General features: G+C 49.5%; 8 protein-coding genes across 8 annotated transcripts; 4 read left to right on the forward strand and 4 right to left on the reverse strand.

Moving 5' to 3' along the window:
• Positions 1-70: 70 nt before the first annotated feature.
• M430DRAFT_138884 (hypothetical protein) lies at positions 71-3,140 on the reverse strand. The gene is made up of 4 exons (XM_024862582.1): positions 1,982-3,140; positions 1,293-1,713; positions 956-1,247; positions 71-902 (listed from the first exon to the last, which is right to left on the reverse strand). Exons 1-4 carry the CDS (start codon positions 3,099-3,101, stop codon positions 555-557), a joined length of 2,181 nt encoding a protein of 726 aa, XP_024721688.1. The 5' UTR covers positions 3,102-3,140; the 3' UTR covers positions 71-554.
• A 699-nt stretch (positions 3,141-3,839) lies between these two features.
• Positions 3,840-6,195, reverse strand: M430DRAFT_100011 (hypothetical protein; the record flags this gene model as incomplete). The annotated part of the gene is made up of 6 exons (XM_024860600.1): positions 3,840-4,382; positions 4,431-5,419; positions 5,465-5,745; positions 5,795-5,922; positions 5,977-6,103; positions 6,173-6,195. 6 exons carry the CDS (start codon positions 6,193-6,195, stop codon positions 3,840-3,842), a joined length of 2,091 nt encoding a protein of 696 aa, XP_024721689.1.
• Positions 6,196-7,918: 1,723 nt separating this feature from the next.
• On the forward strand, positions 7,919-13,707 carry M430DRAFT_50083 (hypothetical protein; the record flags this gene model as incomplete). The annotated part of the gene is made up of 4 exons (XM_024868114.1): positions 7,919-7,921; positions 7,976-8,050; positions 8,101-12,074; positions 12,129-13,707. 4 exons carry the CDS (start codon positions 7,919-7,921, stop codon positions 13,705-13,707), a joined length of 5,631 nt encoding a protein of 1,876 aa, XP_024721690.1.
• A 381-nt stretch (positions 13,708-14,088) lies between these two features.
• On the forward strand, positions 14,089-14,613 carry M430DRAFT_18576 (hypothetical protein; the record flags this gene model as incomplete). Its single annotated transcript, XM_024863901.1, has 1 exon — positions 14,089-14,613. The coding sequence occupies one exon, from the start codon at positions 14,089-14,091 to the stop codon at positions 14,611-14,613; it is 525 nt and encodes a 174-aa protein (XP_024721691.1).
• Positions 14,614-14,948: 335 nt separating this feature from the next.
• M430DRAFT_27470 (hypothetical protein) lies at positions 14,949-15,952 on the reverse strand (the record flags this gene model as incomplete). Its single annotated transcript, XM_024865623.1, has 2 exons — positions 14,949-15,595; positions 15,688-15,952. 2 exons carry the CDS (start codon positions 15,950-15,952, stop codon positions 14,949-14,951), a joined length of 912 nt encoding a protein of 303 aa, XP_024721692.1.
• Positions 15,953-16,454: 502 nt separating this feature from the next.
• Positions 16,455-17,292, forward strand: M430DRAFT_27471 (hypothetical protein; the record flags this gene model as incomplete). The annotated part of the gene is made up of 2 exons (XM_024865624.1): positions 16,455-16,498; positions 16,578-17,292. The coding sequence occupies 2 exons, from the start codon at positions 16,455-16,457 to the stop codon at positions 17,290-17,292; spliced, it is 759 nt and encodes a 252-aa protein (XP_024721693.1).
• Positions 17,293-18,646: 1,354 nt separating this feature from the next.
• M430DRAFT_41736 (glycoside hydrolase family 72 protein) lies at positions 18,647-20,251 on the forward strand. Its single transcript, XM_024867498.1, has 2 exons — positions 18,647-18,828; positions 18,875-20,251. Exons 1-2 carry the CDS (start codon positions 18,705-18,707, stop codon positions 20,107-20,109), a joined length of 1,359 nt encoding a protein of 452 aa, XP_024721694.1. The 5' UTR covers positions 18,647-18,704; the 3' UTR covers positions 20,110-20,251.
• Positions 20,252-22,288: 2,037 nt separating this feature from the next.
• M430DRAFT_66122 (hypothetical protein) lies at positions 22,289-25,063 on the reverse strand (the record flags this gene model as incomplete). The annotated part of the gene is made up of 3 exons (XM_024869212.1): positions 22,289-23,609; positions 24,638-24,689; positions 24,844-25,063. 3 exons carry the CDS (start codon positions 25,061-25,063, stop codon positions 22,385-22,387), a joined length of 1,497 nt encoding a protein of 498 aa, XP_024721695.1. The 3' UTR covers positions 22,289-22,384.
• Between the last annotated feature and the right edge of the window lie 544 nt (positions 25,064-25,607).

The following is a 25,607-nucleotide window of genomic DNA, read 5'->3' on the forward strand; positions in this document are numbered from 1 at the left end:
TAGGTACCTATGCAGCAGATATCTCGAAGTATGTATCATCTATCTGGAAGTTGGAGTGCATTCATTGTACATAGATTGCGTTTTTCTTATTCCTGCTCTAAATATCTACCTATCTATCGGGTCTTCTTCGAGATGACGTCGCATAGCGGATATATATACACGACAAAGATAAATAATTATAATAAATAAGTAAACTCCCTTCTAGTACACTGCCCCAGAACTTCCATGGGGCCCTATTCGGAAGCTTATCGTGTCTCTCTCTCGCTAGGGTCTTGTGAAAGACCAATCGATAAATCTGTCACTCTCGAGTCTCGAAGCAGGCGGTGAACGTCCTAGGTAGGGAGGATTCCTGGAACCCCTCCAAAGGACAGACCGGCCGCTAGTCGTTCCCTCTGCTACCGTGCCCGGGACCAGGGAGACGGTACGCGAGAGGCCCCGAAGCCACTCACATTATCCAATATGGTGCCTCTCTGTCTGCCTAAAACCTCTGACACCGGGCTCTACCGAGAGCTGCTCAAATCCCCCCGTCCACGATGGACGGTCAGCCCCACGGCTCAATTAAAATCCATCCACGACCCCTGCGCCCAATCTATCGTGTTGACCCAATCCACCTCGCCGAAAGGCGCTAACATCGGATCGATTGGAACGTCCATGAAGTCGTGCCCAGTCGTCTCCTTCGGCAGCGGGTCGAGAACGTGATCTAAGATCCTTCGGATGACCCTCTTCAATCGCCCTGCGAGCATATAATTCCCGTCCGTTGGCCGGATCCACTCCAAGAAGCCGATAAACAGTGTAAGCTTCTGGATGGCATCCGACCTTGAAAATCGAAGGTCGTGCCGACTCGCAACCTGACGGAGTAGCTCAACACAGATTACCCCCGCACTCGGAATCCCGTAGGTGATCTGTTCACACCCGTTAGTGGACTCCGATGCCTCGATATCGAGCAGCAACTCACAATCCAGTCGAACGACGGGGAAAAGTGCATGACTTGATCCCGTTTTATCCAGAACGTTATAGTAACATCCATCATCTCCATCGCGGTATCCAGAAGGCCTTGCTCGTTGGGCAGCCCACGGGCGATGGCCACCCGGTCAATGAGAAAGCTGTTTTGTAAGAAATTAAGCATTAAATATGCCCTGCCAGTTAAATGTTTGCCCTCACAATCTTTGGGTATCTTATCATGAGCATAGTAATGAAGCTGGGGAGGCAGTGCATCATAAACTGCCTGACACCGTCGATGCAGATCTCTGCGCATAATTAGCCTTCATTCTGATATAGAGATAACAACTTACTCTACTCTGGATGCCGAGAGCTGTACGTTAACTCCAAGTGACAGCTCAAGAATTTCCTCGCGGATCCCAGAGAGCAGATGGAATGCTCGGCGGGCAGTAACTTTGTGCAGTTCCCCAGCGGTATTCCATCCATTAGGATCCAGCTTCGAGATAACAGTAACCAACTCACGCTGAGGCAGGAAGAGCTCCTCTTCTCCAATATCCAGAGGGAGGCATAAGTTACAGAATCTTGCGCTTAGAGCAGGCGGTATCCCGTTTAAAAACGCATGGTTTTTGTCCGAGCCATATATTGAGGAGAAGAGCCTCCTCTTATATTCTGAAGCGGCCGTGATTTTATGAGAACCATAGTCCGGAAGTCTATGCAAGCCAGCAGCAATTGTGCAGACTATAATATCGCCATGACGCCGGCGCAGTTGTAAACCTGAAATTATAGTCAGTAAATTTATATAAATGCGACTTCTTCAGCTGCGGAAAAAACAGTCTCGCCCGAAAAAGTTCATGCGAAGAGAAGAGTACTTCTTCCACCAACGCCAGGTTTGTACCTGTTTATTCGACGTGGTCAAAAGAATTTTGATTTCCTCTACGTTGCAGAGATCTGATTCCTCTGAACTTGAAGATTTAAATATCCTGGCAAAGTACGAGCATCTACAGCTGAAGGGATAACCAGGAGATGTTTGATCAGGACTTACTCTCATCTCCAGTGCAGACACTCTCTAATATTGCTGTACAAACTTGTAGAGCCAGTGAGATGTCATTGTTCTCCTCAGAGGTTTCGTTCATCTTCAGACAGACGTCGGCGCACTCTTTCATCCTCCAGGATGTCTGTTTCCTATCACGGCCTTGGTTTTCAGGGACCTTGAATCGCTCATCCCAGTCGTTCAGGGATTGATACGCCATGCCAAAAAAGCAGAAGAGCATCCCGAGCATCTCAAAACGCAGATTCGGCCCCATAAAAGTGTTGAGCCAATCCATCCCATCATCCGGGGCCGGAGGGAATGGTCTCAACTCGTTCGCAAAGAGCACCTCAGCAATGCCAGCAAGCTTCTCGGTCGTGCGAGGCGCTGCTAGATTTGGCTCAAAGGTGGCCCACAAAGTCTCGATGGCGTGGCGGATAAGCACAATGTTCATACTGATGTGGGTGTTTTTAGGGGTGTCTATCAAGCTGAAGCATATCTCTTTGGAAGGCAAGTTTTCTAAAGCCTTGATAACCTGGCTCATTCTCACAGCCGGGGATGAAGGGCTGTCGTTACCCAGCAACGGCACGCCCAAAGGCCACGCCGAGGAGTTGTCTCTGCCATCATCGCCCACATCCAAGAGGCCTTCCGACAGGTCGGCATGCTCACTAAAGATGGCAGAGAAGCTGGTCGGGCCGTAGTACCTGGCGGTCCGCCGGAAGGCTGGAGTGACGACCTTGCCGTTGCCGTGATTGCGCTCTTTGGCGCCTGGGTTACGCGCGTCAGGCACATCAGGGACCGAGCTACGCGGGGTTTCCTGGGCATTCAGATCCGGGCGGAAGGGCGTGCTGAAGACCTCCGACGATTGCGAAGGAGAGAAGATGTGGTTTGAGCGGTCGGTGGAGTTGCTGGGCGTGAGCTGTTGTGGCAACACGGGACCTGGACTTGGACCTGGACCTGGTTCCGGCGGCACCTTCTTTCTGGTCATGGGCGCCGGGTGATAGATACACCGCGCGGTTATCTTCCTCCGCACGCATCTCCCACAAAACGGCGCGGCGTGATCGCAGGCCAGCTTGCCCTTGCGACAGGGCTCACACGCCTGCTGCTTTCCATTCCGTCGAAGTGGTGGTGGCATGGCGGACAGGGCGGGAGGCGTAGCTCATGGCGGAGAGCAGCATGGGAGGAGGGAGTCGACGTTGTACATAGCTCTTCTAATGGGCCAACCACCAAAGCCCAACTGAGTAAAGTTGGCGAAGCCGATGTTCTGGAAAGCCGTGCGGCTGGTGGGCGCGTCGGGTAAGCAGCGCTTAGTCAAGCCGGCCGGATCGGGAATGGTGTCCACGTGCCTCCAGTTTTCAATGGTGGGGGGAGCGCGTGATACGCGTCACGTGGATGGGAGCCCAGATCGAGTCCAAGGTAGGGTAAGGTAAGATAAGGTAGATTGTAGGAACGGTAGGTTATGAGCCATTACGATGAGACACCTATCTATCAATTTGTGCACCCTACCCTCCAAACCATGCTTGCCCGGTCAATCCTTTTGTCCATCTGCCGGTGCGTGATATACGTCACGTGATACCTTCATGCAGCCCGGGTGTGGCGGAACTGAGATGTGGAAGAGACGGCCGGGTTGTCTCCAAGACCGTAAGACGGTTCCAGCAACCTGGGACAGCAGAAAAAGGATCCCTTTGGTAAAGCTACCCGGCCTCTACCTAGCTATAGTACATCCGCACCTCTTATCGGGCAACCTCGATCTCCCCCTGCTCTCCTGGATATCAAGACGAGATCTCAAAAGACATTACTCATTCGCGCTAATCCTTGAAGCAAATGTCCACCCCACCAATCCATACTTTTCACACTTTCAGACACTTCCACATCAACCCTCAGTCCCCGAGCTCCTGAATGCCGCACAGAGTGCTGCGTAATGGTGCGTCAAGTCCAGCACATTCTGTGGCAGGCTTGTTGCCTGAATGATGCTCCTAATCTTCACTGCACCTTCATCCTCAATCAGCGTCCGGATTGTGTATAACAACTCCGGCGAAAACTCTGAATACCACCTGTATTGCCAAGTCACCAATCTAATCATGGCAGCAATTGTCTCCCTGGTGTTCTTCTCTTTCTCAAAACCGGCTAAGATGCCAGCCAGGGCTTTGGGAGAGAAGCGTATGGATAAGCACTGGCGATAGGCTTCAATAGCTTCGGCTTGGTGATGTAAGCGGGAAGCCAGCGACCCCAGGATTTCCCATTCCTCAGCGGACTTTTTGTACTGCATGGATTGGGCCCGGTACTGGGCCATCTCAGTGCGCCATATAGTATAAATTCGCAAGTCTTCATAGAGGACCATGAAGAGACTGTCAAGCCAGCGTTCGCAGAGCCGCTTGTTGTTGAAGCGGGAGAGTTGCTCCTCAGTTGCTTCATTCTGGGATGTTTTAGCTTTTGGGCGGTGGATGGTAGGGATTGGACTCACATCTTCACTACTGCCTTTTACTTCTTCCGGTGTGATGGTATGGGATGGCTTCTCAACGGAGTCATCACCTGCTGAGCCTTTCGTGCCATTCTCGGCTACCAATGTGGAGTCGCCGTTAGTACTTTTCTCCTCATCCGTATGATCATCGCCATTCACTGGAGGCCCTGGGCTTCCTCTCAGTCCATCGGTGCTCGCAGTCCGCTTGCTCGCAGTTTCGCCCTGCCCAACAGGTGGTTGCTTCTCGCTGCGGTATTCCTCCTCCATGACGAACACGTTACTCCTAATCTTCAGTAGCTGATCCCACCCAATCTTTGCGGTCATCTCGGTCAGAATACTGTATGCATGCTTGAATGTACCTTTGTACTGAGCAGCTCGTAAAGTTAACAGACTTGGATGAACTTGCTCTCCATATTTCGACTCGGGCTCACTGTCGATTTCATCCAACCGAGTTTCGGGGAGGGTCGGTAGATGGACCTCCTTTGGTTCTGGGAGAACTGGGGCATCCTTATCCTGATATGTGAACATCGGGCATGAATTCAGGGTAGTCAATGCATTTTCCCAATCCTCCATAGCAACATAAACCTCTGCCAGTCGTGCCCAGGTCCCAAACTCACTCGGCGCTGCAATAGTACTTCTATCTGCGCAACCGAGAGCCATTTTCAGTCTTTCCTCTTTCAGTTCGGGATGGTTGGGGTCGAGGGCCTTCTTTTTCAGGAATTCTGCTTGGAGATCGAGCATAACGTAATCCATCGGTGATGCCTTGACGGATTCGTACAGGACCCTGACTGCTTGGACTTCCTCATTGCCCATGAACAGAACTTTTGCAAGGAGAGAAGAGACTTCGACGTTTCGCGTTCGTAACTTTTCGAAAAGATTGATTCCAGAAGCAAACCGTCCAGTTGTTTGGAAATATTTCAGAAGGCCAACTGTAAGGTGATTCGAGACGTTGTTTGGAACTTGGACCACAGATTCGGACCCGAGTTGCCAACCTGCCGTAGTTAGTAATGTCTCCCTCTATGCACAACACTGCGTACCTCTGAAAAATAACTGTTCGGCTGCTTGCAGAAATCTGTGCTCTGTTTCCGTAGTTGTGACAGGATTAAATCTTCGCACGCCCATTATCTTCCGTATTGTATCCCCGCTTCCATCATCTGCGTAGGAGTATGCGCGGAGGACACTACAAAGGTATGTCTCCAGCCATAATTCGTCCGAAGCCACTCGCTTTTCGCCTCGTTCATCTATGCAGTAGCTCTCGACGCTGCCGGGAATGGTGACATGTACGCGCATATCCAATCGCGAGAAGGCATTATAACAGCTAGAGCGCATTAGAGGATTTTCAATTTTCCTGTTATGAAATTGCGTACCAATAAACGCCCTCGACTATTTTTGTGGGGGACTGGTGGCTCTCTTTGTAGGTCAGAGTGTTGATGTAGGCTGCCAGGCTTGCGGAGGAGGACGCATCAACTCCAGTGACATGATGATAGACGCCAATCTAGACTTGCTATCAGCACGCGAATTAAGAGGTATTCCTGATCTGACAGCTTACCTGTTTCACCGGGTTCCTTGGAGCCTGCTTGATCAATTGAACGAGATCAGGAGGGCCTAATTCTCGCAGCGCATCGAGGGTTTCTGTTCGTGCATCGATGGATTCGTGTAGAACCTCCTCAGTCAACCTTGAGGTATATGGTCAGCATAAGAGGCCTGCAGATCAGAAGACATGCAATTGAGAATGCTGCACATACTCAGGGACAGCTGGAGCGACCATGCTGAGCTCGCACACGCTTGTTTTGAATGTCAGACGTGGGAGATGGGAGACCAGGGCAGCAGTGGTAAATTAAACCTGCTGAGAGATGGAGATGGAGATGGAGACGGAACTGGAGGGACTCCTGGATGGAGGGCTGGCGATGATATTTCACTCCGTGAAAGTGTGAAAGTCGCTGGGGAGCGAGCGCCTTTGTGTGGTCGTCGTGATAGAACGAGGTGCGGAATGTGGACTTGGACACTTCACCTTCACCGTGCACGGGCCCCCACCAAGGGGAACTCTCAGCCTTGTGATCACGTGCTGACCCAGAAAAAGCGTCAGGCGGTGGGCGGGTGGCAAGCTATGGAAACTATGGGAACTATTTCTTTAGGTCATATAGGTCCCGAGATTTGTTGTATACTACCTAGGTAGCAGATCGATGAAGTGCCCTGTTATTTGAGATTAGGCACGGGCATAAAGTCCAGGTTCATTTCCTTTAAAACCCTCAGGTACTACCTACCTTACCTACCTACAGGTACGGTAGCTACCTTTTGCCACGCTATTACTTATCCATCAATGAGTGCTATGAAATACATTGAAGCTGTCATTCGGTATTCTCTATTGTTCAGACTCCCTGTAAAATGCTCCTTTCAATATGCTTCTATCAATCCGGCACCGGCTTGACAACATTCCAAAGGCATCATCAGCTGCCAACCCTGCACGCAAAGACAACGATCAAGCAAGGCAAAGCTCCAATGAGCTGTGTATGAAATATATAAGATTAGTGAATCAAAGAAACCTTTCAGTTGTGCCTCAATTCTAGAAGCCCCATGCCCAACGGTTGCATGCAGGCTCCCGGAAATTCCTCGTCACTTTTAGAAAGAGGCTGCAACAGATAAGTATTGTCCGGAATACTTGGCAGTAAATAGGTAATTGATTCAAAATAAACATAATTTTCAGGGAGACGATAAGAAATAGCGAGAAGGGCGAGGAAGAAGAAAAGGAGACGAAAACGCTCAAGTATCAGCAGTCTTGGAAAAGAAGGTCGAGAGGGTAAATATGCTCGTCTTGCCTAGGCATTCAGACATCGTACTTCCAAGTCTACACCTGAATAATAGGATATTGACATAGTAGGTGCTTATAAGTTCTTCGATCACTACCTAGCCTTTGAGGTAGAAGTTTGGTTCAAGGTTGAGCGTGCCTTTGTTCTGTACGTATAATCGGCCTTAGGCATAAGCTCAGTCTGGGAAATGCGCGCGCCTAAGCAAATCACAGTGAAGCGAGCCGACGATATAAGCGCGCGTTTGATCTTATATGCCGATATTTAACCGGTAGAATGACTTCAGACAGGTAACTCAATTAATAGAAAGAACAGTCGAAACCAGAACGCGGACTTTAACGCGTTCTAATAAGTCCTGGCTCTCCGCAGACCGAGGAATGGACGCATCCACCTTCGTTAGTTGGAATACCAAGCGCTTTATGTCCCAGCGTGTCAGTAGTATGATACTGCTGGACGCATAACCTAGTGTCTCGAAGACAACGATCCCCATTTACCCCGGTCCTGGAGAAGCATAAGTCCTACGTTTCATTCTACAGAACCTTTGTACATTTTTGGTTCTCTGAGGAGCTATCTTCTCGTCCCTGCGCTGTTCTAGGCTCAAACTGGCCGCAGCCCGGATCGGGATCGCCTATTGGCCTACCGATCTTTACATCAAGGACCGCCTTCATTCCCACATGAGCAAGCAGGATGGCAAGTCTTTCTCTTTCTAGAAACCGAGATCGCGCGTTAATATATGTGAGGTAGGCGCATTTTACGGCTCTGAACATTGAGCCCGACGACCAGAGTGATGACGAGGTCGATAACACAAGAGAATTACAAGTACACCACACCCTCGAACACTACCATTTTCCAGCTGACAGTGAACCCAGATAGAAGAGGCCCTTAAACTGTACCAAACCGCTCTCAAACTGCATTCACAAGGTCCATCTTCGTATCCACAGGCTGCAGAAGCATACGCCAATCTCTTCAAATCGGACATTTTCAAATATCCCGAAAGCGTTACTGAGTTTACACGAATAGATGAGCATCCTGAACTCGAACTTGCTGATACCACCTTTCCACTTGATCTTGATCTCGCAGCGGCTGCTGCAGATGCTAGTTCCTTACCACAAATATTATACCTGGCATACAAGAATCATGGGCAGTTTATATTGGATTGTGTCAAGTCTCGCCTTCGACAGCCCGACCTTCCACCAGATCAGCTTCTGGATAACGATGCGCTTCCCTATCAGGTCAAGACTGCATTGGACAATTTTGCCCTTGCGACGGCTTGGGACGAATCCGATACAGACTTATGGAGGCGCACCGCACGTATAGCTTCGATGCTTGGGAGCAGGACGATATCTCGGTATTGCCTTGAGGCCGCTGTAGAAGTCGACGATGACCCTACAGTGGCGGAGGTAGAACCGGCCTCTTTGGAAGAAGGCTTCGCAGGAGAACAACTAAAAGAGCTTCTGGAAGTCATCTCGGACGAGGTTGCTTTATCTCACCCTATAATGGCCCCGTTCCTGAAGAAGTCCATGCCAGAGTTCCTAAAAAAGCATATGGATCCCTATCCACTTCTTCCCGATACCGTCAAACTTCTCGGCCACAAGGAACCCTACGGTGAACCCATCGAAACTGTGCAAGTGAGGACAGCGATCAAAGTCCAGAGCTTGAGCTGGGCATCTCTGGGCGAGGCGCTTGTTGCGGTGATACTCTCTCAAGAAGTCTCTGGTGCCGGAATTGTCCTTCATTTTCCGGAAACAGCGGGAAATGCAGATCAAGGAAACATACCAACTATGACCTCAGCTGAAGACCAGACCATGATCGACACTAATGTGACAGACTTGCCACTCGCTGAAAGCTCCGAACCTGCTATCGCTACTCCTGTTACGGCAAAATCTGATGATCAGTCTGCTGAAACTGCGACAACCACAACCATACCGCTAAATGATGGTCGAGCGCGTTCACAGAGTATCGCTTTTCCAAGGAAGCGGTCTCAATCTGCAGCTGGTATTCGTGATACTCCCGAGGACGATAGTGGAATGCAAAAAAGAAGCAAGCGTATTCGGGATCGTGATACTACTTCGGAGGTTGATCCTGCCACCCAATACGCTGAACAGCTCAAGACTTCTGTCCGAGCTGACGAAGATTTATTTTCATTTGTTCACGGTCTACTCAGTAAACTTGGTGTTGATGACCTGGGAACCTTTCCAGAGCTACAAGCAGGGTTGTCTAGCCAGCGAGAGTCCGACTCTACTGACAACATTTCAAATACCGCGGTAAGAGACTTATGGGATATATTAAGGACTTGGGACGACAATAAGGCATCGATTTTCCAAAACGCGAATGCGGCAGAGGTCCTTGGATCGTCAGCAGGTGGCGCAAATGCTGGCCTAGCCGCATTCCTTGAGCATTCGAAATCTGGGCCCCCGAAGATCAACGCCAAGCCAATTTTTGATGTATCTGAGGGTCTTGCTTCATTTTCGCGAAGAGTTGAAACTGGCTGGATGCCGCTCCAGGACGTCATCTTCGAGTGGCTTCGCGTTGTTCTCCCAACTTATCGACAAAGCTCATGGCCCGAAGACCTGAAAGTCGCCGTGGCTCGCGTCATTAGCTTTGCCGATCCAGACATTTTCAGTCGGATACAGTCAGAAGTTGAGCGTATTAAAACCCAAGATATCAATGGCGATGACCTGCAATTTTTTGAGGACATGACACAAACGCTCTTTGAGCTTCATTTGGACATCTATTCCAGGATCACTAATCCGAGTAGCATTGTTCATTACGAGACGCGGATTACAACCAAAGAGCGACTGGACAGGTGGGCAGAATTTGCCGCCTACGTTATCCCATCGCGCGCTTCCAACTATGAGGATGAGCTTTCCTTGAGGTATATTTGGGCTTCTGTCTTTTATGCTACCATGGCAGAGGATGTTTCTCGCGACCACAAAGTCCTCTGCTGGTCTGATCTTCAAAGGCTCCTTGTTGAAGTCGGAAAGCCAATTATTGAGCTGCAGAACAACGCTGTCATGCCCGAGATTTCTGCAAGCGCGGCAGAGCGGGAGGTTTCTAGACTCACGACAATGGATTTCTTTTACAACTTATTTCAGACAGATACATCAAATCCAGCCGCTATCATTGAAACGTTGGAGCCGGTGTTAGATCCCGAATCAGCTTGTGAGGCAGCTGATCCTGAAAATGGTGAAAATGCCTCAACACCCGAAGCTGCGGACAGTACCCCGGCAGCCTTGCGCGATATGTGGAAGTTCTTGAAGACAGGTAGCATATCCTTGCGCCTCTTCTTATGGCAGCGACTCAGAGAAGCGTATTTCAGCATTGGATATAACACCAAGGTTTTCTCCTGTTACTTGAAGAGCATTGAGATTATCGTCAAGGACCTGCGAAGCGAAGAGTATGTCAAATCTGCAGATGAGCCGCGCCAACACCAAATGCTGTTATGGCTGAAGGCTGTGGACGATTTGCTTGTTAAATCTCTTACCATTGCCCTCAATGATGCGTCTACATGTTTCGAGATCATTGACGAACGTCACATCAAGTCGACTTGTGCTGCTCTCGCACAATTGAACCGAGTACTTCATTCCGCAGCAATTTTTGATGACGAGATTAGAGTTGGGATGACCCATCTACCTCAAACGCCTGCTTATGCACCGCATGGTTCGTTCAACAGCTTCATGAACAAACTCAGAGAAATGCAAGTGCGTACATGGGCTTTGCAATACTCGATGGTGAAGGAAGCAATGTCACAGAACCGTGAGCTCTTCCCAACTCCGGATAATGATCTTGCAGACTTCTTGGCTCTCGTTCACTATCCGCTGGGATTGCGAAAATTCTGCAAGGCTTCCAATAAGATCTTCTTGAAAATGATGAAGGTCGAAATGATACGACTGAAGCAGGTTGACAGATGGGAGGATTATCTCGGCCAGGTGCTGTACGATCTTTACGGTATACGATTGGGTGTTGGTACATACTTGCTGGAAGAGCATGGCTGTCCAACGGAGACCCTCGATCGACGTACCGTCCTGAATATTGCGGAGCAAGTCATCGTCTTGGCGAATAGAATGTCGATGAAAGATCTTCTTAAACATGACTTACGTACTACGATTGAGCGAATGCAGACAGCCATAGGCCCAGCCAAACCAACACCACAGATGACACACAACCTTCGAAACCTTACAGAATACCTCAAAACATCCATCCGTCCTCTCCGGATGTATCAAGCTTTGAAAGGCCAGGTTGAGATCGATTCGGTACCTGTGGTAACACCTGATAGTTGTCTTGCGGAGAAGGGCTGGTATTTCCTACAGGGTATGATTGCGTTGACAAAGTTTCGGTCACAAAAGAGACTTGGTCCAGGTGGCCAGACAGATGATATGCGAGTGAGCGCAACATTCATGAGACTACAACTTCAATATACTGCTGAGCATTGGGAGGCGTGGTATCGACTCGCACAGTGTTTTGATTTCGAACTTGAAGACGAGGTGATGTGGAGCGCAGACAAGATCAACAATCATCGTGCAGACCTGGTGCGGCTGCAAAGAGGGTCCATTCATTGCTATATAATGGCATTGTCGAGTGCTATCCGAACAGCCGATGATTCCTTCGAGACCGCTGCCAAATTATCCGAGATGTATTACGATTTTGGAGTGCGCCTCTATGCTTCTTCACGGGAACCTTTTGGGATGGAAGCATTCTGGGTTGATGGGTTTGAGAAACATTTCAGTGGAACCCAAGGCATGTACAAGAAAGCACTTCATGAAGAGATGACTCGCTACAAACTCTGGAAGTATGCTGCTGGTCTTTTCAGGAAAGCTATGGTGGACAAGCCTAATTCTTGGATGTGAGTTGTTCATCGACGGAACATACGATATGTAATAAGAAGCTAACTTCCTAGGAACCATTTCATGCTTGGTAAATGCCTTTGGAAGATGTACTGCAAACCCGCCGACGAGTTGGATGAAAAGGATCGTGCCAACAGACCAACAATGCAATCTGTCCTGGATGCCTTTGTAAAGGCCATCAAGACAGCACCAAAGCAGAAGGACAATCGTCAGGAACCTGTTCTTGAACCTCACTACAAACTTGTGTCAATTGTCCATAAGCTGGTTATGAAAGGTGATATTCAACCTCAGGCTGGCGCTGACCTCTTACAAGAACAGCCATATAAGATTCGCAAGGGTGAGCATATTGCCATTGCAGATCTTGAAGGGTGGGAATCGTTCATCTTGGAATGTCTCCGACATCTTCGAAATGCCGATAAGCAACACTGGCACCATCGAATGATCGCTCGAGCAGCAAGTATCTTGTATGACGATACCAAGCCTGAATACGTCCAGGCGCTAGCTGCTCGTTCCGAATTTCGTGAATCTATATTCACAAAGACAATGCATATTCAAGTCTGGAAGCCGGAGGCCGAGCGACCGGGCAGACACTGTGTATATATGGAGCGATATGTACGGTTCATGATCAAGTTACTCTGGGTTATCAACGACAAATCCAATATGGAGGCACTTGTCAAGCGGGTACGAAAAAAAGCAAACGAGTTCTTCCGTTTCTCTCAGGTCTGGACCGAGTGCTGCACAGTCTATCTGCGCCTGATCCGTCGCGCCGCCCAAATCCCTGTCAGCATGGATGAAGTCTTTAAGAATGTGGCCCACGAAGAATTTGAGGTCTTCTCCGAACGCCTGGCGCAATGGGCCAATGATCCTGAAGTTTCTCACCCTGCACTCGACGCCCTGCGCGAAACCCTGGAACTGAAAAAGGTAAACGCGAATCAAATGAAATCTACCCCTATCGACGACGTTATCAACGATATTTGGGGCGTGCTTTACACACAGGTCGCTCCGGGCCTCCCCGGTCCTGATGCTTCGTCTACGCAGCAGCAAGCGCAACATGATGGAGCTTACGATACTCCAAGGACACTTGGTCCCACGACCATTACAAATCTGGTGATGAATATGGACGGTACTCAAATCCCGGTTCCTGTCACATTTGCCAGCTCCTCCGAAACCTCTCGACCCCGAAAAGTTGGTGTCTCTCGTCGTGAGGTGCTGCGCAAAGCAGAGTCGGCCATCAATCGTGCTCCTGATCCCCTCAGACCTATAGCACCGTCGACTGCCAAATCTAGAATTTCGGAATCAAACTCGGCGGCTTCAGGCCCTAATGACCCTGGCGCTCGTGGTTCTTCCAATCCCAGGGTTGAGAACCCAGCGTTGCAAAACGTTAAGGATGAAGAGAACTTGGAGACTAGCAAAGGGGAAAGTGAGCAATCGGCCCCGGGTAGTCTCCATGACAGCGCGGATGACGAGAGTGACTTGAGTGACGTGCCGGATATGGATGATGCGGAGACTGGAATGATGTTCCCAGGGCTGGCGAGGAGGAGTGGTCCAAGAGAGAGTAATGGCGGGGATGGGGAAGCGGAGGTAGCAAACGAGTCCACTAAAGAAACAGGTGCGGATCCTAATAATGTATGATATTGGGCAGTAAAGCAGAGGCCAAAAGGAAGACCTAGGCGTTAATTTGGCATTTACATGAGGACGGTTCTGGTGGATTCGGGATACCCTCGATATTTGGCAATAACAATGGGCATACAGGAGCTATGTATAAGTATTATGGATTGGGACGCTGGTAGCAGAACCAAACATCGAGTTAATGAGTTTAATAAGAAACCGTCCATGTAGCTGACGCTTAGGTTTATAGCCCTTGTACTTAGTCTATAGAGAACCCTCCTTAATGTCTAAGCTCCCCCTTTCTTCCCTCTGCCTCAATGTGTATCGCATCTCTACTGCAGCACTGATAGCCACCCTGATTCCTTCCTTACTGGCGTCACAACAGAAGAAGGTGAAGCAGAAACCATGCCTCGGCGTACAGGGCGCTCAATCGGACGCAACGTATGGATCGAATTCGCCTCCGAACCTGGCGTCGTGCAGGGCGGACTCAAAGCCGCCGATAATCTCACACAGCGCGAGTTCCTTGATATGCTTCACGTGGTGTTCCGTGCCGACGACGGGGGATTCCAAGCACGCCTGCTAGGAGGTTCAGGTTCTATGCTATCGCCAATCACTGCCATTGAGCAGCCTCTGGTGCACGGGCAGTATGTCCTTACGCCGCTATGCCCAGGACAGCAGATGCGGATAAGTGATGAACGCTTCTATTACCGTACCCGCTCTATGACACACTCATCAGAATCACGGGAAGACGAAGATGATGCGTTCGTAAACCAGGTGCGGCATCGAGATAAACGCTGTGTCGTTACGGGAAATCTGGCTGCTGCTGCGAATATCGAAGCCGACTATTACCAAGACCTCTTGTCAAACGGCGTTTTATCAATTAGATTCACTCATCGTTGTGAATTCGTATTTCCTGTCGTTGTCAAGTGATCATATTATTGTCATTATCAAAAGGTATCGTCAAATCAATTCACTTCCAGGATTCGAATTCGAGAAAGTGACACGGTCGTAAGGCAGGGTTATACTTACCGAGAGGCATTCCTTCTTTAGGCCACGGTAATGTGTGTACTTTGTAGAAGCTGGGGTCGTTGGGCGGCAGGTAGCCGGGGAACCACGCAATGCAGGGCACCGTCGAGCAGCTCACCCTGGCGGTGATCTTCTTCTTGCTGTTGGTACTGGGCGAGGGACGAGGGAGTAGCGGCGTCATCGACGGGATAGGCAGCATCTTCTGCGTCCAACCCCGTCAAGGCCTCGCTCTCCTCGTCCTAGTCCTCCTCTTCATCCTCAGAAGCAGGTTCAACACGATAGCACGGCGCCAGCTCCACACCCCAACGCTCCTGCTCCCAAAAGCTAACTGGGGGCATAGTCTTCGCCAGCGTCTTGTCCCACGATTCCTTTGCCTTGGGGTCCCTGGCCGTGGCATCTTCCCGCTCGGGGCTGGCATCGTTGCCATTCCAGCGGAAAAAGTGATAGCCAACGGCCTTCTCCTGGTCGCCGACGTCCCGCTGCTGCTCAGCTCCGCCGGTCACGGCTGACGGCTGTGCCTGCTTGACCATGTCCTTCAGAGCGAGCGCCTGCTTGACCGTGTCGACCCAGGCGAATGCCTGCCACCCAAACGGCCGCGGGAGGCTGAGGCGGAGGGCTTCGCAGCCCGCCGGCATAAATCCGTTGAATGAAACACCAATCTTGAACCCCCACGCCTCGCGCTCCGGGAGGCCGGTGTACGGAATAACGAGAGTCGTGCGCGTCACGCGGCCGTACAGGTCGTCGCCGAACCAGAAGCCGGCGTCCCATTGGAAGCTAACAAGAAGGGTCTGAAGGGGGTCGTCGTCTTTGCAACCCAGGCCCCGGAGGAACTCGCCACACAATGGAGAGGCCTCAAACATCTCCAGGGCGGGGGCCGACTCCCAGACTATTCACCGCTTGCGTGTTAGAAAAGGGGCGAGGATTCCCACCCAGTCCTGTATGGTCGTGGAATATGGACAATGGGGCCGCGATACGTACGGACAATCAAGGCAGCCTTCTCGGGATCCTCGACCTGTCTCCCGAGCCAGACCTTCTCGCAGCCCTCCACGCCGGTGAGAGGGCCGAGAAAGGTCGCATCATCCGATTTCGAGTCGCCCGCCATCGTCCATCTCGGCCAGTCTTGCTCACGGGACAGGTGAAATCGGGTCCAGGTAATCCGCCTCCGCTGCCGTCGGACCTGCATGTAACTTTTTTTGGAGTTGAAGTCGGCGTCAGCAAATGAATCTTTTGGTAGGTGGGCCATTATTGAGCTATATAAAAGCTTGAAGTGAGGGTGCGAAGGTGTAGATATAGGTGGAAAGGCGAAGAGTCAGACACAGTTGTCAGCACACGGCGGGGGTGATACCAGAGAGACCTTCATACAGGGGAGGGGGCAGGGTTTATATATAATACTTTGTCACCCGCTTGCACTCGTTCAGACTGCAACACTCATTCAGACTGCAACACTTATTCAGACTGCAACACTCATTCAGACTGCAACACTCATTCAGACTGCAACACTTATTCAGACTGCAACACTTATTCAGACTGCAACACCCATTCAGACTGCAACACTCTGTCTTCTCGGCTTCAGTAGAAGGTAGCTTGCGTTTGGTATTGCCATTTGCTGCCCTGTGTTACCAACCATGTTGGGCATTGAGGTACCTAGGTAGATATTTAAGGCAAGTGAAATCCATCTCACTTAGGATTTCATCTGCACCACTACAACACGACAAATATATCTGCCTCCCACAACATTATCCAACATGAGTCGTACCAGAGGCGGCAGGGCAACCCCTGAGATAAATACGTAGGTACCCTTGACTGCACCATACTAATAATACACCATGCCAATGGTTTTATGAGCCATTATTCTAAAGCGTGCGCAGGTCAAGGCTACAAGCCATCCTCCTGATCTCAGTCAAAGATGCGACATCTGAAGTATCGATCTCCGCATCAGACTCTGATCAACCTTTTCTGATCACTTTCTCTATACGCCAAAAATGGAGCGCCAATCCTACTCAACCCCTCACCATTAGCACATGGCGTACTCCTCTCGACACTAGCCCCGAGTTAAAATTCGGTGGTGGAAGCGTGCGGAGGCATCTCCGCATGCTCTCGATCACTGAGCCTCGCCGGAGCCTCTCAGTAGGACCACTACCTAGGCACCTCCGCATTCACTGGGCGGATCCATATCCGGCGGACAACTGGCGTGACCTTATGGGCTTCGTCACTATCCCGTCATATGCTAGTGGTGAAGAGCTATTAGTGACCCGCACGCTCGAGCGTGAGGACTTATTCTCTAAGACGTGGGCGGGTACTTACAACATCCCACGGCCAGGCGAAGAGTTCGAGCTAGGCTTGGACTCGGATTTTTATGTTGAATGGTGGAATTGGGGTGATCTGGAGGGCGACCTGAAAGACAAGAAGTTCGTGGTCCTGCCTAACCCGAAATACAGCGACAGAGATGATCCTCCTCCTCCTGATCCATATCTGTTACCGTATGCCTGCTGGGATGATTTTGAGGATGATGAGGGCAGGGAGATGATCTATTTGCAAATTGACCAGTCGGAGGAAACAAAGCGCGTCAAATTTGTTGATTGATAGCTCGAATTTTGATTCTTTGCTCTGTATAAGCCAGTGTAATTATTCCCTTTCTAAATGTCCCCATTCGTAGTAATTGAGCCAAAAAGTCGAGTTTCTTTTAGACACAGGTTTTGTTACACAACGCACAGTTTGGTGGGTCCCCATCATGACCCCATGGATTCATGTGTTGAGTATGGAATGCAGATAAGCGTATGATTAGGCCAAAAATGAATTTTGTTGCACATCGCAGCAGAAACCCATGGGTCCCCTTTTAGACCCATGGGGACCCATGGATTTATTTATACGAGGTACATATACATTGTTCTGGTAGGTATAATTTTGTGCAGATAAGCGCGCGATTAGGTTAAGTCTTGAAAACTTTTGTTGCACATCGCAAACAATGGGTTGCATATGGACCCATGGGGACCCATATGGATTCATACCTGAGGCAGGCAAATAACGTGTTTTGTTGCACATCGCAAAATTCCACAGACGCCCCTTCATGCATCCATGGGTCCCCATGGATTCACACGTGCACGTTTCGCTTACCTTACCTTACCTACCTAAGCTTTGCCTGCACTGACATCTGCGTCGTCGTCGTACATCCTCCCTTTACAACCACCTCCAAGTGGTCGAGATATACTCACGACTGCTGCCCCAACTCTAACACAGCATTATCCACTACTGTGGTACAAGTACCTAAGTACCTTTTCTCACTCCAGTTCCCTGATGTCAAAGCCGCACCAGTTCTTTATAAGAGGCTCGTCGTACTACTACGGGGAAGCATCGCCGGGGGGCGGCCCAGTCCCAGCGAAAGCCCTTACCAACTCAACAACTCCATTATCCAGAGACATTCAAGTGATGGTCAATGGTCTCTACAGCGGCTCCTACTGATAGGTCGGCAGTAGTAGCGCCCACACTGTGCTTGGCCGTGGTTGATCGTCTCGAAATGACATGTTACGACACCAATTAATATGATGTCGATTGAGCATCACGAGAGTGTCTCGATTTCCTTGCTTCGTCGAGAAGCAGAAACGAAAATGAACAAGCAAATAAAAATAACACAAAGAATAGGAACGTCCTACCTTTTCCCACTCTTTCTCCCCTCTCACTCTTTCTCTCCTCCCAGGCTTTCGTTTTCTTGGTGCTTTTTCACTCTTGCCCTTGACACTTCCTTGTTGGCCGAGGATTTTGTGCCACTCGGATTTGGTCATTGTCCTCGGGATAGATTGGTAAATTCGGAGAATCAAAGTCAGCTGCTGCATCCACAACATCGTTGAGAGGAAAGGCTCTGGAATTTCGTCGCGTTGCACTGAATGAAAAATCGTCGCTCTCACTTCTTCATTAGAACTCTGCATCCCTCCACTTCGACCTTCAAGATCGAATTCAAAACCTTCAGGTTCCTCGTTGGACGTGATCTCAACATCAATATGGTCAACGTTCAATCAATCCTTGCAGTTGCCAGTATTGCAATTGCTGCCGTCAATGCAATTCCAACTATCACAGTCAAAGGCGCAAAGTTCTTTGCAGGTGGCCAGCAATTCTTCCTCAAAGGTATTACACACGGTCTTCTGCGGAGATCGAAGCTGACCATCCCCAGGCGTGGCATACCAAGGTACCCCAGATGATCCTCTCGTCGATATTAAACAATGCAATCTCGATGCAACTTCCATGGCTGCCATCGGCACAAACTCAATCCGCGTCTATCATGTCAACCCGTATGCAAATCACGACGGCTGCATGGAGATCTTTTCCAAGCATGGTATCTATGTCTGGCTCGATCTGGACACCTTCAATACCAGCATTCAGCAAACCAGCCCGACCTGGAATGCTGATCAATTTGTCTCCTTCACCAAAGTAATGGATGTCTTTCAAGCCTATGATAACCTTGCGGGCTTCTGGATTGGAAACGAGATCATCAACACCATTGCCGGCTCTCCCAGTGCACCTTACATCAAGGCTGCTGTTGCGGACATGAAGTCGTACTTAGCTGTCAAGAAATACCGACAAATCCCGGTTGGCTATTCCGCAGCTGATATCGCTGAACTTCGACCTGCATTGCAGAACTACCTCGCATGCGGCGACGACCAGAAGCAATCGATTGATTTCTTCGGCCTCAATTCCTACGAGTGGTGCGGACAAGCCACATACGAAACTTCCGGCTACTCCAATCTTCAAGCCATGGCTCAAGGATACAATATCCCGATCTTTTTCTCCGAGACCGGCTGCAACGTGGGAGGTGAACGGACGTTTGCAGACCAAGCCGCGATCTTCGGTCCTAATATGGTGCATACATGGTCCGGATCCATCGTCTATGAATGGGTTCAAGAGGCCAACAACTACGGTCTTGTGACTTACGGCAATGGAAAAATCTACCAAGGTCAAGCTCCAGTGCCCATACAGCCAGATTACAACAACCTGATGGGTCAGTGGAAGGACATAGCTCCTTCTGGTGTCGCAAAAGCTGCATACGCTCCTTCTCACTCTGCCCCTGCATGTCCCGCAAGTACTGCCGGAAGATGGTTGGTCAATGGCAACCCACCGCTTCCAACCCTGGGCTCAGCAATCATCAATGCAGCTGCTCAAAATACCCCGGCTCCAATGGCTCCAGCTTTAGCGGCACAGACTTCGGTGGCACCAACATCAACAGCGTCAACCTCAGCAACTGCCCCCTTTTCTCTCAGCACGGCCTCCCATGGGACGACTATGCATACAAGTACAACAAGCACGGCTCCTACAGCGACAAAGACAAATAATTCGGGTGGAAAGCTGACCGTGGGAGTCTACGAGCGACCCCTATTTGCGTTGTTGCTTTTGTACAATGTTTTTGTCTGATTCCGATCTCTGCGTGCATGGGTTTTCGAACTGAGGAAGGGATCAATGGACAGGGACGCATTAATAGAAATGGAGCGTGTATCTCCTATTTTACGGCTAAAGAGAGAGAGGAGCATAATGTAATACCGAGAAAGAGATGAGCAATCAATCGTGTGATACAGACCCCTCCGTTCCTGAGCGAAGAGCTCAGATCCTATCATGGAATATCCTTCTATCCCACATCCAAAGTGCAACCCATCCACCCATCCCATCCCTTCTTCTCTCAACAGCCCAACCAACCCCTCCATCCAGATATCTACCCACATATCCAAAAGCAACTCCCTCCTCTCTCCCCCCATCCCAAATCCCTCCATCCCCAAACAGTAAGAAGCATCTCACATCCTCTCACATCCTCTCACCCCACCACCTCACCTCACTTACCTCACTTACCAAGCGACTCACCTATCCCTACACCCTAAGCGTAACCACCCCCGCACCTCTCAAACCCCCCTCTCTTAATCCTCTATAGTAGTAGTAGTAACATCTTCCTCTATTGAATACCTATACTAGGTACTATAAGAGTTTAATCTAAGTTTTAGTGTACATATAGTTCTACAGGAGGGAAAGAAAATAAAACCCTCTTACTAAGGCGCCGTTATATCGCCGGTCCTTTTGTTGTGTCCTTATCTCCTCTACATAAGCCTGTAGATATCGCTACAGATATAGCACGCCTCTTGTACGCTAGACTACTCTTAGTACTCTACTTTGTTCTTAGATTAGAAATAAGAAAATAATGACTGCCTACGGTTACCCTAGTTCCTGCCTAAGGGTTGCCCTTTATTTGTCCGTACGCTATTCTTTAGACTCCTAAGATAAAAATTCTAATCTTACAAGCCTCCTCCTCTCTCTATATCGTAAATTACTTTTATGACTGCCCTAGGTACTAGTTTCGTGCGCGTGTTAGGCGTAGCCTTTGTTTACTAGCTAGGACGTTACGCGGGCTTGTCCTAATACAGGCCCGGGGCTGTCTTAATTGTTGTCCTAATTGTTGTTCTATACCGAATCTAGTTTAGTTCCTATCGCCTGTTCGGTTACTTGCCGGTAAGGGGTCTTTATTGTGTTCTGTATAAACATCTTATCTCTCTACCTTTCTCTTTACTAATTTACTTACAACCTTTTCCTCCTCTCTATCTACTCTTAAACTCCCCTTTCTAAAACTAGAATCCTAAAGCAACCTTAACATCCCCTAATCGTTCCTTCCTTTAAGATGCCTCGCGCCGCCCCTACCGTAACCCTATAGAAGTAGGGACGCGACTACTCCCCTCTACTTCGCTAGTCTACTAGCAAGCGTGTCTGTACTAGTAAGCCTCCCCGGGCTAGTTCTTCTATAGTAGAGACATGTGACGATTCGGCCGATGATCGGTCTATCCCTACACGATCTAACGCTCGTGTCTTAAGTAGATTCGACGATAATAATAATGTTAATAATAATGACCTTTTTACTCTTCCTTAGGGCGGGTCCGGGATGTTTTCGCCCGGCCCCCCTATAATGTTTAGTGCCCGTAGATCTACCTCTAGAGAGCTAGAAGAAGGTTTCGCCTGGATCGGTCTAGATACTCTGTTAAAGGTTTGTGCATTCCCTACTATTAGCACCCCCTATTACTTGCCTATAGACTAACGCTCCTGCCTTACGTAGCCGAAGCCTGCTAAGCGGCCCGCGTCCGCGGTAATCCTCTATATCCCCTCTCCATTCTCTCAATCCTCGCAGACCACGCACGAGATAATATCCTACCTGAACAGGGCAAGCTAACAGAGAAGAGAATATCATGGAGAAGGAGTAGCGATTATCCCACCAAGAAGCACGGGCAGTGAGTGGGCTTGCGGCCCAAAATTTACTTTATTTTTTTAGAAGAAGTGAAGTGAAGTGAATATCGTGGTTTTTGTTGTCGTTGTCGTTGTAGATTTCATTAGCGTTGTCATTCTGTTTGTGTGGTTTTCGTTGTTATTGAATTCATTTTATTTATTCAACAACCAATCTGACCGCCACCTCTGATTCATTCGTTCCCGATCGAGAAAATGGGCACAGTGTAGTATTCCGTTTTGTACGGAGTTGATTTTTCCTTTGATTTGGAAAGAACAGGTAGTGCTCTGAAGCAGGGGGTTATTGATAATGTGCCACTTCTTAAAGGTTCGATAGTAGGGAGAGAAGAAAAGGATAGTAGGATCTTGTTATCTCGGTATTTATCAAGGGGAGCTGAGGAGGCTCATTATGATTCACGAGTCTAGACTTCTATATCTACATTAATAGAAGAGTAGCGAAGCCACACGCCACGAGGAGAAGCATTCCTTCTCCCACCATCCTCCTCCTTCCAGCTCCCTTACTTGTTGCACCACAACACGGCCGATTATACACCACACCATTCCACTTCGCCGCGACCTCAAACACCGACCCACCTCCTGCATTATAAAAATCTACATCCAGGAATTTCGGCGGGTAGTTCCACATCTGCACGCAATCTTGGACCCCTTGACCCAAGGACCCAAAACCTGAGACGTTGTTCGTGGCATCGAGGAGCGGGAGATACGGGACGAGGATATCGTTACCGAGGAGACTGATCTCGTAGTTTAGATTATGGTTCGTCATATACATGGACTTCTTCGCGGCGGAAGGCGAGAGGTTCGGGGGCCGTTGGACATTGCATGGAAAGCTGCGGTTCGTTTGATCGAAAGGCGTTTCCCACAACTGGGAAAACTGGTCCAGGATCCAGGGGACGGCGGTTTGGTTAGCGTTGTAATCCATGAAGAAGACGATGCGTTTGCCGGTTAGGAGCATGACTTCGAGGGTCGGCCAGTCGTCTATCGACATAGGGATTTTGGGCGGGATGTAGGCGTAGTTGACCAATCCAGTGGCTTCGATGAAGGGCACGTAGGAGGTGACGGGTTTGTAGTCGCCGTTTTCGAGGATGATACTGATGACATCGTAGGGGTGTGTGGAAACCCAGTTATAGACGGTGGTGAGCCAGGTCGTGATGGGACCGGCGTCCAGGAGGTCACATGAGGTGTGGCAGAAGTGTGGAATGTTATTCACGAAGTGTATCTGCGCTTGCAGTTGTCGAATACCATCATCGAGCTGGGTGGTAACAGGATACGCCTGGTTTGAAGCAAGGTTGTCGATGCTAGCGAAGGGAGAGTTGTGTGCGGATACTTCAGTCATATTGCTGAATTTCCGTGAGCAAAACTCGGGATAGTTGTTGCAAGGGGTTTCATTTGATGGCTGGAAGGGTGTTGATGTCGAGGTTGCTGACGGGTTTGAGGATGCTGCACCAGTGGTAGCAGTGGCTACTGAACCTTCAAGTAGGATCTGAGATGAACTTGAGATGACATTTGTTGAAGGAGTCTCGCTTGCTATTGAGCCCAGTACACCAGCTGTATCATAGGCCGTGATGGTCGAAGAGTAGGATAAATAGCTTCCAGTTGGAACAGTAGCCTCTGATAAACCAGTGATGGGACCGGTCGCAGAACTGGAAAATATGAGTTGGCTCTCAATACTACTAGAGCTTGATTCGGCGCTCGATGCAAGAGCTATAAGATAACTGGAGAGAAAGAGCTGTAATCGCAACATGGCTTCGTTGTAGCCAGGTGAATCCTGATACAGAAGACATTGAAACTCAACAATGCGGTGAAAGCAGAGACTTGCTAATGTAAATACTAGGAGGGAAACAGGTAGTCATTCAAAAGCTGGGTTGGAAGGCGCCACTCAGCTGCCTTCATCGTTGCGGCAACGTTCGTTCAGGCGCAACAAAAAGAGCGTCCAGGTGGTCGGTCAACGGGCTGGCTGACTTTCTAGTGTGAGAGGTTGAGACAGATGTGTGGCCATTTAAATGTCCCAGAATATCAGGGGATCTTTAAGAGACATTGGTTCAGTTTCCGACATGACTTGAACCTGCGCACCGGTCCTGGCTGTCTTGGATCATTGGCGATCACGCGCTGTCAGAATGATGGAACGCTGCAACGATGCAACGATGCAACGCCCATCGCTTTTCTCGGCAGCTGGACTTCTCATCTCTCTATGTAACTCCAGCCCTCTATAGCAGTTCCAGCCTGCGATGAGCCCGCGAATAGACGTGGCTGGCAACATAATATGACCGATTTTGTGTTGCTCGTACCTACCTAGGTACCTACTACATACCTACCTACCTCCTCAGCATTCTGTCGCTCGATATATTGAGCCACGCGATGCCCGTTATTCCTCGCTCTTGGACTTGACTGCTCTCGTTTTCTCAATCATCAGTCTCACTCGCAACGTATTGAAAGAAAGACGAAGACAGGGCGAATGAGACGCAGAAGATGGAGAAAGCTTCTCGAAACCCGGAAACAACAGCAGTTGCTAGTGTGAAAATCACCAGAGTGAAGACTCGCAACCTCATTATCCTGTCGAGTTCATTCTACCTTCTCTCAGTAATATTTCTCATCCTCGTACGTTGGCCACCTCCTTCAGAAGGCGAGAACTCACCCTCGTAGACAGAAATCGGGAATCTGAACGACAAACCCGTCCTCCGCTCTGGCTACTTCCTGAAGATCAACGTTGCAGATATCCTCCCCTCGACATCAGCGAGCGATGCCATTCTTGTAAATTCCATCGCTCGCAGCCTGGGCATCTATGATTTCTACCAAGTTGGTCTCTGGAATTTCTGCGGAGGCTACAATGACGAGCAAGCTCCCTGACGATCCAGAAGTATTCGAGTCAGGACTAACCGATGATTAGAGGCATATCGCACTGTTCCAAACCGCAGAATCTATACTGGTTCGACCCCGTGCAAATCATTCGCAGCGAGCTGCTTGCCGGGGCAACTATCAGGCTGCCATCCAAGATAACCACGATCCTGACGTTGATCCGCATCGTCTCAGAACTCATGTTTGGGTTCTTCATGCTTGGATTATGCATGAATTTTGTGTCCATCTTTCTCTCGCCCATCGTGCTGCATTCGCGCTGGTATTCTTACCACTACGTGACCCTAGCTTTCATCTCTGCGCTTCTGACGTTTGCGGGAAGCACGATTGCGACGGTCATGTATGTTATATTCCAGAAGGTGATCACTTCGCAGAAGGAATTGAATATTAGCGCGGGGTTGGGGGTGCAGATGTTTGTGTTCATGTGGATGGGGACGGTCTTTTCTATGGCGGGGTGGATTCTGCATTTCTACATGGCTTGTGTTAGTCGGAAAGCCCATCATTCCGGCGAGATGCATGGGGTGGCGGTTCATAATCTTGGCATAGAGGAGAGGATCAGCGGATTTAGACAGCGGGCAGATCTGTCTCGAGTGGAGAAATGGGGATTCTAGGGAAGTTATCTGAGGGGATCTCAGGAGCCCGAGCCTACTGACTTACTTTTCTTCCTCTCATCATTGTATGGGGGGGAACGGGGGGCCATTATACAGCACTTCAGACTTCAATTGATAAACATGCCGATCTGTTTACATGAGCCGGTCTCGTAGAGTTGGAACTTGGTGGGTTAACTT

This window comes from Amorphotheca resinae (assembly GCF_003019875.1).
Source record: "Amorphotheca resinae ATCC 22711 unplaced genomic scaffold M430scaffold_5, whole genome shotgun sequence".
In the NCBI taxonomy this organism is placed as follows: domain Eukaryota; kingdom Fungi; phylum Ascomycota; class Leotiomycetes; order Helotiales; family Amorphothecaceae; genus Amorphotheca; species Amorphotheca resinae.